This window comes from Achroia grisella, unplaced genomic scaffold (genome assembly GCF_030625045.1).
Source record: "Achroia grisella isolate CSIRO2021 unplaced genomic scaffold, CSIRO_AGI_Agris_v1 utg592, whole genome shotgun sequence".
NCBI classification, from domain to species: Eukaryota; Metazoa; Arthropoda; class Insecta; order Lepidoptera; family Pyralidae; genus Achroia; species Achroia grisella.
The window spans coordinates 1,483,540-1,493,392 of record NW_026712955.1 but is presented as its reverse complement, the minus strand read 5'-3'; the positions used below and the strand labels follow the sequence as shown (position 1 = coordinate 1,493,392).

General features: G+C 31.8%; 2 protein-coding genes across 2 annotated transcripts; one reads left to right on the top strand and one right to left on the bottom strand.

The window, feature by feature from the left end:
* Positions 1 to 245: 245 nt before the first annotated feature.
* LOC131848782 (protein aveugle) lies at positions 246 to 2,801 on the bottom strand. Its single transcript, XM_059198718.1, has 3 exons — positions 2,578 to 2,801; positions 2,292 to 2,405; positions 246 to 597 (listed from the first exon to the last, which is right to left on the bottom strand). The coding sequence occupies exons 1-3, from the start codon at positions 2,614 to 2,616 to the stop codon at positions 415 to 417; spliced, it is 336 nt and encodes a 111-aa protein (XP_059054701.1). The 5' UTR covers positions 2,617 to 2,801; the 3' UTR covers positions 246 to 414.
* A 493-nt stretch (positions 2,802 to 3,294) lies between these two features.
* LOC131848781 (protein phosphatase inhibitor 2-like) lies at positions 3,295 to 5,755 on the top strand. Its single transcript, XM_059198717.1, has 2 exons — positions 3,295 to 3,769; positions 4,572 to 5,755. Exons 1-2 carry the CDS (start codon positions 3,368 to 3,370, stop codon positions 4,650 to 4,652), a joined length of 483 nt encoding a protein of 160 aa, XP_059054700.1. The 5' UTR covers positions 3,295 to 3,367; the 3' UTR covers positions 4,653 to 5,755.
* The last annotated feature ends 4,098 nt before the right edge of the window (positions 5,756 to 9,853 follow it).

Here is a 9,853-nt window from a genome sequence, read left to right as displayed (position 1 = left end):
CGAATATATGCATTAATATGTATTAATGTTATTAACACATATGTCATTTGTATAATTCATTAATAATTTAAGAGATCCACTGAAAAGAGTGTAGCGTTAGTCTATGAAATAATAAAACAAATATCAAATTTTGCTGTAAACATTACAATTAAGCATTTCTTCATATAATTTAAACTATTTTAAACAATTCAACTTTACTTAGACATTAAATTGTCATATTTCATTTTATTTATTTAAAAAATATATAACTGTTTGCTACCTGCTGTTTAAAATTCTGTTTACTGTGAGCATTATAAATAAGGCACGGAAAAGATGGGCAACTGTACAATGTTTGTTACAATTAAATTTCGTAAAATAACGCTTAATTAATAGTGGATGGGTAGACCAAACTGTCGCGGAACCCACGTCGTTGTGTCACAAGTCGTAGTTGAAATAATAATGTCTCCTTTCCAGATCACGTATCTCGACTATATCTGCTTTGAGTCGTAGCTTCAAAATTTCCCGCCATAAAGCGTCTCTGTGTTCTCTATTGGTTATACCCATTCGCAATAATGTGTTATCATTTATGCGAATTAAAGCACGGCCGGTTATGTCGTGCTGAAATGTATAAATAAATATATTAAATTACAGAATATATAACTTTATTGACAGTCCCAGTGGTTTAGCAGTTTAGCAACCACTTTTGGCGGGTTCGATGCTTTACATGATGTAATCGTTTGTATTCATGAGTGTGATTGTTTGTATTGGTTTGGGTGCTTTCTACATATATTATTTATGTATTTGCAAGGAAATTAATTAAAATATTTCTGTCAGTTGTCTAGTACCCATAATAAAAGCCCTGATTATTATTAGCTTAGGACTACATGGTATTGCGTAAATTGTCCAGGTTTAATATTATTATATAATCAAATCAAATCAACACATCTTTATTCATGTAGGAGTTACAGACTCTCATGATATATCAAATCTACTATCAGTTGGGAGTGCTTTCAATCAGAGAAGAAATGAAAAATATTCAAATTTGGGAGAATAGAATGATCAGAACAGATCAGTCCCCACAAACAGCACTTGTTCATGAGTATGAAGGATGAGCCAGCTATTAGTGCACTCTATAGAATATATAAATATAAAATATACTCATATTAGAGGAAGAACATAGTGATTCGGCTCACCATGCCACTTTAAGTTTGAACCATACAACGAGCATAAGTTATTTCTGAATAGTCTGCTTGTAGGCGTGACCATTACGATTATCGTCGCTAATGAAAGAATGTCTTCTTGTTTGATAATAAAATATAATCAGTAAACTTCCTATATTCTTGTCTAGTCAATTATCCGTTCTAGTCATGTTTTATAAGTGGCCAGCAAGCAGTCCAGTCAAAGAGGATGCAACAACTTGACTATGTTACTTATTATTGTATTACTGGTGGCCTCTGTGGTCGCTAGACTTCTGCGGTTACTAAACGCCTAAGTTTAGCGCACCACTATACTTTATGCCAGATAATGCTGTGGAATGGTCCGAGGATATTAAATTATATTAATAGGAGTTATGATTCATTTTAATGTTATCCTTATTTGAAAAGAATGAAGGGATCATTTAATTTTGATTCTTTTCAGCTGAAGTATATTCTGAACTAATGGAAGATTTGATGTATCATAATGTCTTCCTAGATAGGAAGACAATACAAGAGATGGTCTTATGACCTTAGAAAGATTGCCGGCCCATCGTGGGCTTCGATTTGCAAAAGATAGGAACATATGGAAAACGCTGCATGAGGCCTTTGTGTCTAAAGGACATGTTGACTCAGAGACTGATGTATATCAATATTGAATATTTATATTTTTATTAAATATATTAAATATTTTTATTAGATTGTATAATTATGTGTCAATTAATCAAGGCTTTGAATTTGAATGTGATAGTAATCGACTTTTATAAATAATGATTAAAATATGACAAAGTCGCTCTAGCTTTTATTATTACAATTAATCACTTTGCCTAATCTATCAACAAATATCCCCTCCGATCAATCCCCCCGTCTAATTCAAACGGGGATCGAAATTACGACGGCCTGACCAGAGGTTCGAACCCCAGTGGAGCCCTCTGACTAAAGTTGTATCCGTCAGGCGGTAGTTGGCTTTCAGGCACCCCATAAGTCTTTCGGCGGGTTTGGAGTGCCATCTACACTCGCTCTCTATCGTCCGGTGAGCTGTAAAGGCTCAGCTATGCCCAACAGCATTACAGTAGTCCGAAAAACTATCAAAAAATATGTAAATACTCAATAACATACCTCATGAAATCTTTCCCAATACAAATGATAATAATCACTGCAATGACGTCGTAACCATTTCTGGACATCCGCTTCTGTCCATAAATAAACTGCTTTAGGGCGAGTGGCTTTTGCCTGGAATTTTTAGACAATATTATAGAAGTATTTAATTCAAAATATTAAAAACGGTGACATTTCTTTGAGCTTAATGTGTATTACATTTACTTAAGTATAGAAGTGAAATGATTGGAATCTCAATAAAGTAATTATTTCTGGATAAAATACGTATTAAATTGATGAAAAATACCTTTGGTTTGTTAGAGTTTTGACTTGAATCTTCCACCATAATGCCTGTGTATTCACTTTATTCAATCTGTGATAAATATCTAGTAATAACAACTATATTGAACACAAAAAGATGAAACGTATATAATTTAATTCAGATACTATGGTTTCGTTTGTATAGTAATTATAATTTTACAAATAATAAACAAGTCTGTTTATGAAACAGCTGATGGTTTCCTGAGATTATTCATGCAGTTTGTCACTGTCATTTTAATTATTCTGTGCTTTATACAACTAGTTAATCTACCCTTCCTTTTTTTATTATTGTCTAAATAGATTTTAGGATTTTTGTTAATAAACATTTTAACTCCACTATACCCTAATTACAACAAATCTTACGAATATGAATAAAAATTAAATGATTATTATTAATTACCGACTGAGATGAATTTATTGCTTTTATCAGTGTACATAAACAAAGCACAATCTCACAAGAAGGGGCATGTAGCATGTATTGCTCTTGAATCACATCAAATTTGTTGATTTAAAAGTTTTAATAAATTGTGCTTCTCAGCTCAATTCATATCAATAGGCGCTGAACAAACCCATTCTTCTGCTACTCGCCAAAGTCATTAAATTAAAAAAAATATCTTACATTCTGACAGCCGAGCTGTCATTAATTTCATGTAAGATGTCAAAGTCAAATGAAGTACAGATTTTGTCATTTGTATAAATTAAAACGATTATTTAGCTACGATTTTGATCAAAAAATTCCTCTCAAAATTGTATAATGTACTTTTAGAAATTTACAAATGGCACAAAATTTACAGAAGAAGCCCTCAAAGGGCATTCTGAAAACCTCACGAAGTGTTGACGGACCGGATGGCACACCTTCAACCAGTAAGCGGGCGAAAGAACAAAGATTCGATGAAATTAATATTATGGAGACATTTCATCCTGCGAATAAGGATTACGGGCACATGAAAGTGGACGAACCAAAGACGCCTTACTCGGAAGCCGTCGATGGCGACTTGGAGCCAGGAGACGAGTTAGACGCGAACATCCTCGCCGCAAAGCTAGCGGCTAGCATGAACAAACCTCCGAAGTGTGTGGAGGCAAGCGACAGTGATGAAGACATGGATGAACCAGAGGAAGTTCGTCAGCGGCGGCTCGAGTTTGAAAAGAAACGAAAAATGCACTACAATGAATTTCAGGTTAAATTTATCATATTTATAAATATCTACTGCTTACTTCATGATTCAAAAACTGTGTTTTGTAGACTACTTGGAATTGAATGTATGTACTTAAGAGGCAGAAATCTAATTATATATATAAATCTATTAATCTTTTAATATATGTAATATTTTCCTCAAATAAACAATAATTCCATATGTGATATAGTGTGAGCCCTTATCATAAGTTCTAATATGACTAAACATATAGAGTTTGTGTTACAATATATTTTACTTCAAAAGACATTTATGTCCCATAATATATATCTAGTAAATATCTTTTAAATTAAAATTATATCAATAAATCTGATTATAGCATTACAGCTGATGGCAGATAGAAAGATAAAGGAAAAAAAATGTGTTCTGTATGCAAAATACCATCCTCTGTGGTTTTTTTAACTCTGTCAATTACAAATCAAGTATTTAAATACTGGTCTGAAAGTAGTTCTGATTCATTCTAATATAAATATTATAAATAAATATATTTATATAATATATGAATATTAGCTGCCCCGCACAACTTCATCTGTATCCGACTTACTTAACATTTATCATTTTAATTTGCCAAATTTACATAATATCTTTTTAATTATAGCCTATGTGCAGTTCTGATATTTAAGCTATATTACTGTAAAGTTTCATCACATCTGTTCAGTCATTTTTGTGTGAAAGAGTAACAAACATCCATACTCGCAAACTTTAGTGTTTATAATAATAATAATAAGATATATAGGAATTCAGACATAAATAATATCATATCCAATAATTCAATTTGTTATTCCAGGCATTGCAGTTAGCGAGACAACTTATGGCTCAAGAAGAAGAGGAAGAAGATGAAAGCAAACCTGAGAAGCCAACTACCTGACTGCCACACATCTTCACACTTGTACATAACACTTACCCTAGCTTCGAGTCGTCATTACCTGCTTTCTAGTAGCCAGGTGGGCTTTAACTTTTAGGCTGCCATCGAATGGTAAAGTTGAAATTTATATTGTATCCTGCAAGGTGCTTCCACACCAGTGAATTTTTGTGTCGTAAGAATTGTATTGGTACATATGTGTAACATGTTGTCAATATCTGTTCCATATATGTCCAGCTGTTTACATGTACGCTCTTTCACTCGCGAATCGACATACGCGGGAAAGAGGGTACATGTAAACAAAGAACGAGAAAGCGCGGGCGTGTCGTGTCACTCGCTCGCGCAATCCCTCGTGTCGTATCACCTGCTCGCGCAATCCCGCGTAATACAATTGAGAGTGCTTTCGCGCGTTTTTGTAACAAATTATCCACTCCAAAATGGCCGACATCTGACCATAGAGCTAAATTCAGATTTGTTGTTAATTTGTCAATTTTAAATGTGTCTATGGAAAATAAAATCAAAATAAAATTAAAATACGAGCAATATTGCGTGAATGCAAAAAATTTACGCGCGCACTTTCCTACGTTTAATCAGGTGCACTCCTGATCACAATGAAAGACTATGTTGTTTTAAGCATTGTGTTCTGCCCTTGTGTGGGTGTGGATCTACCAATAGTGGCTAAATTTTATTTATGGATAACATTATTGTAACAAAACAAGGCACAGTTTATTTTACTTTTGTATTTCAGTATTTAGTTTGCGTATTCTCTAATATTCTGCAGGATTAGTCATAAAGGGTGTACCAAGCCTTTGATCATGGAACTGAACCTACCCTAGAAATGAGTAAATATCACGGGATCTTATCACCATTATTACATAGTATAAAACAAAGTCACTGTCGCTGTCTGTCCGTCCCTATTTATGCTTAAATCTTTAAAACTACGCAACGGCTTTTAAATCAGTTTTTAAATAGATAGAGTGATTTTAGAGAAAGGTTTATATGTATAATACATGTACACCAGTGCCAAACCGGGGTGAGTAGCTCGTGTTTTATAAACTAAGACAGACTAACATAAGATCCCATGATTTTTACTAATTATATGTATAAATAATGACAGAGTCAAATTTAAAGAGTATGTTTCCGTAGAAATATTTTTTTAATTCTACATTTTTCTTTTATTGATTTATTATGAAAGTTGACCATCATATTGAAATTTTTCACTTTATTTCCCTTTGAAATTTGTTTACTATCATATGTATTCTACCTGGTTATCATCCTGGTATATATTTATGACAAAATCTGTATAATAATTTGCTTATCATAATATCAAATCAAAGTCACTATCAAAACATGTTAGCATTTATATATTTGTTAATATTACGTTATATGTAAAATATAACTTATATATATTTGAAGTATTATTACATATGCTTTTATATAAGTTGTCAGAACAGGCATGTATGGTCTAAATATCAAAATCATAAGCACAGAATAAGTACTCTGTGCAGACACAGAGTACTAGGATATTGTGGCTGACTGTCATTTTAAGAGTGCCAATTATGTCATATACATTATTTTAAATTGCATATATGAATGGTTGAAAAGCAATCCTAATTTTACTGAGCAAGTTTTCAAGAAAGGATTTCTTATCTTAAAATTAAATTCACATAATACTAAATTTGAGCTTGCCATCCTTATACTAATTCTCTGATTCAACTCTGCAACTTTAAAGTGCACCACAAACTCGATTATACAATTTTTTAAAGTCTTATTCTTAAATGTCACCAATGAATTAAAATTAAAGCCAACCATTTGAAAAAAAAGCAGGCTGTTTATACATATGAACCTTAATATAACAAACCTATTTTGACTATTGAACTATCTTTCTTTTCTGCTAGTTTTTAGTTAATATTTTTTTAACTTTATGCAGTGTGGGTAAGTTCCTTTAATATATTTTTTAATATTATTTGTATATGTATTTTTGAAACTGACTGTACATATTGATATATTCATACATTTATTTTACAATAGTGAGTAATATCTAGTTATAATGTACAATACAATCACAATTTCCATGACTCATAAGGCCCTTTTTGTTTATTAATTTTAATATTAATCTGCTTCCATCTAGGCCGGATTATACCATCTAAAAGATACAAGACGATAGAGGCTTTGTGCTCTCTTCCCTTATAGAATATTAATCAGTATTTCAAACATAATTAATTTCACAACATACATCAAACAAAAGGCAACTCTCCTACCATTCAATACAGTATAATCTGCTATGTTCTTACTAGCACCTTTGTTATCGCAAAAGTAAATGCCAGTAGGTACATTACCTAATGTTGCTGCAGATTCAGAATTTCATAATAATATAGAGGATTTAACTGTATAGTATTGTACCTTTGCCTTACCACTTGTGAATAAAATATATTACTCTACTGTTACTATTGCTGCTGTCCTTTCTCTTTGAAGATTAGACTGTATGGTCTTGTCCCTTTGCTTATCCACTTGTGGATGAAATATACTACTACTCCTACTGTCCTTTCTCTGAAGTAGATTAGGGATGTACAGTCTAAAGATCTTTGCCTGTTATATCATTGAAAACGGAGATGGACGAATATGAGAAAAAAAAATGATCTCTCTGTGGCGCGTTAATTACACTGTACCGTTAAGATGACACTCCTGGTGTTTGAGTTCGCATTAAGATATCGCACAGCACTCGAAAATTTCCTTTATTTGGAATTTGATTTCAAAGAAAAGTCTGTAGAGTCGATTTAAAAAAAATTAAAATATATGATTTAGTTATTTATTAGGTATGCGCTATAGTAACGGAAATGTACCTAAGGTAATATATGTAGGAAATGAAAACGAGAGAATAGAATTGGTATTGGAGAATATAATCATATATATGAACTATTTTATTACTTGTATGTTTGCTGCAAATAATATACAATTTCACTATTTTGAATGTAGTAATAACATATTTACTTTTTACAAAACAATAATAAAATTAACTAATTTGTGATTGAACTGGAGCAATACGAAATGGTAGTATGCGAGGTAATGAATTATTATATGAGAAAGAAAGAAAGAGAGAGAGAGAGAGCTATAACTATTTCTATCCTATTCTAAAAATTATATTATTTTACTCCCAAATGGGCAGTGGATGCTATGAGTCCCATCTAGGGTTGCCAACTTTTATCAGAAGAAATAGAGTATGTAAAATTGAAAGGAGATAAATAAAGAGTACGGACCTACATAAAAGAATATCATTTATTTATATTTTTACATTAAGATATCGACATAATGACATTAGTGGCTGCATTTTGAAACGTTCGAATGTGGCTTGGGGAATTGTGGATACCAATATATTGACAGTAAATAGTAAATTTTTTTAGGTTTAGCATAATATTACATGATTAGTACTATTATAGTAACATTACGGCCTTGGTGGTCTAGCGGTTTAGCACACCGGCTTACTTCCGATGGTCGCGGGTTCGATTCCTCGCACGCACAAACATTTGTATTCATGAGTATGATTGTTTGTATCGGTCTAGGTGTTTCTATGTATAATATGAATGTATTTACGAAAAAAATATCCTAGTACTCATAACACAAGCTTTAGCTAGCTTAACTTTGGTCTGAATTGTCCCGAGATAATTATGTAAAAGAAGTATTTTAGAGTATGGTTGGCAACCCTAGTTCCATCCAATCCCAAACAAATTTCAAGTTACCCACGTTTTCATATGAATAATCCGGAACTGACTTCCATTATGAATTAATTTATATTTACGAGTACAATTAAGATGTTATAAATATTCGTGTGTTTTGCATTTTAAGGGAATACTATATTAAAATAGTTGAGTTTATAATGCCAATGTGATTTATACATTATATACTAATTTGTAAAATCAAGGCAAATGGAAGATATATATGTACAATAGTGACAATTAATATGACATTGAACGGTTTAGCACCTGCTGAGTTGGCCCGATCTGTTGGATTGGTTTGTATACATGACAAATAGTTAAAACACAAAGTGTGTTGTATACAGAAAAATCGCATGCAACCAATCTTGTCATCCTCCACTGGTGCCAGCGCAAATCGTTAGCGCAGGCGGATACCATTCTATTATCATCCAATAAAAAAAATGAAATTTGGTTGGCTGTTGTATGCAATTTTTGTAGCAATCTATACATATAAATAAAATTGGAGTGTCTGTTTGTAATATTGAAATAACAGTTTTTTACTACATGCATATGAATATAAATACAGTACATTTTTGTCTGTCTGTTTGTTTGTTCCGACTAATTTTTGAAATGGCTGGACGGATTTTGACGGGACTTCTTTTGGCAGGTAGCTGATGTAATAAGGAGTAACTTAGGCTACCTCTATTTTAGAAAAATAAAGTTAAATTCCACACGGACGAAGACGCAAATACAGCTAGTATTATCTAAGGCTACTATCTGGACACACTAATTTGTTGAAACTTAAGTTGTCATCTCAACATTAAAGATATATATGCAGCATTTTTTTAACATGTGGGAAAATCATCACAATTACATAACAAACATTTAGGTTTGAGCGCTAATAACGCGAGTCTTTGATCTTCTTTTCTTATGGGTACTTACGCACTGTTACTGTGTTCTTCTTTTATCTATGCAACACGGAGTCCTCCAGCGTATTCCATTAGTGCACACAGTGTTACTATTGCATTATCTTTCATTAAAAAAGCAGCACTTTGGTCAGTCAGTGTTCGGTATACAATACAAATATATAGATATTTGATTTGATATACAGATAGATTTAATTATAGATATAGATATATATATATCGACGGTTAAATAGAAAAATGGTACTATTCAAAATGTACATTTATTACAAGACAAACATTTAAAGTTTTTAAATTATTATTTTTTCCTTTAAAGTTTTACCAACAATTGACACATAAGTATTATATATCATTTTAAAAGTATTTAGATAATGATTAAGACGGCGTGGTTAATTTAATTGACTTATATAAAAGGAGGCAATTCTAGATACTAATTTTGAAAAATTACATTTTTCTATTTAATCAAAGATATATATTATTCATACTGTTAAATAACATACAATAGAATACAAACGAAACAATATTTATGGATACATTTAACACACTAAATATTGATACGTACTATCAGTGTATATAATATTTGTTTTTATTT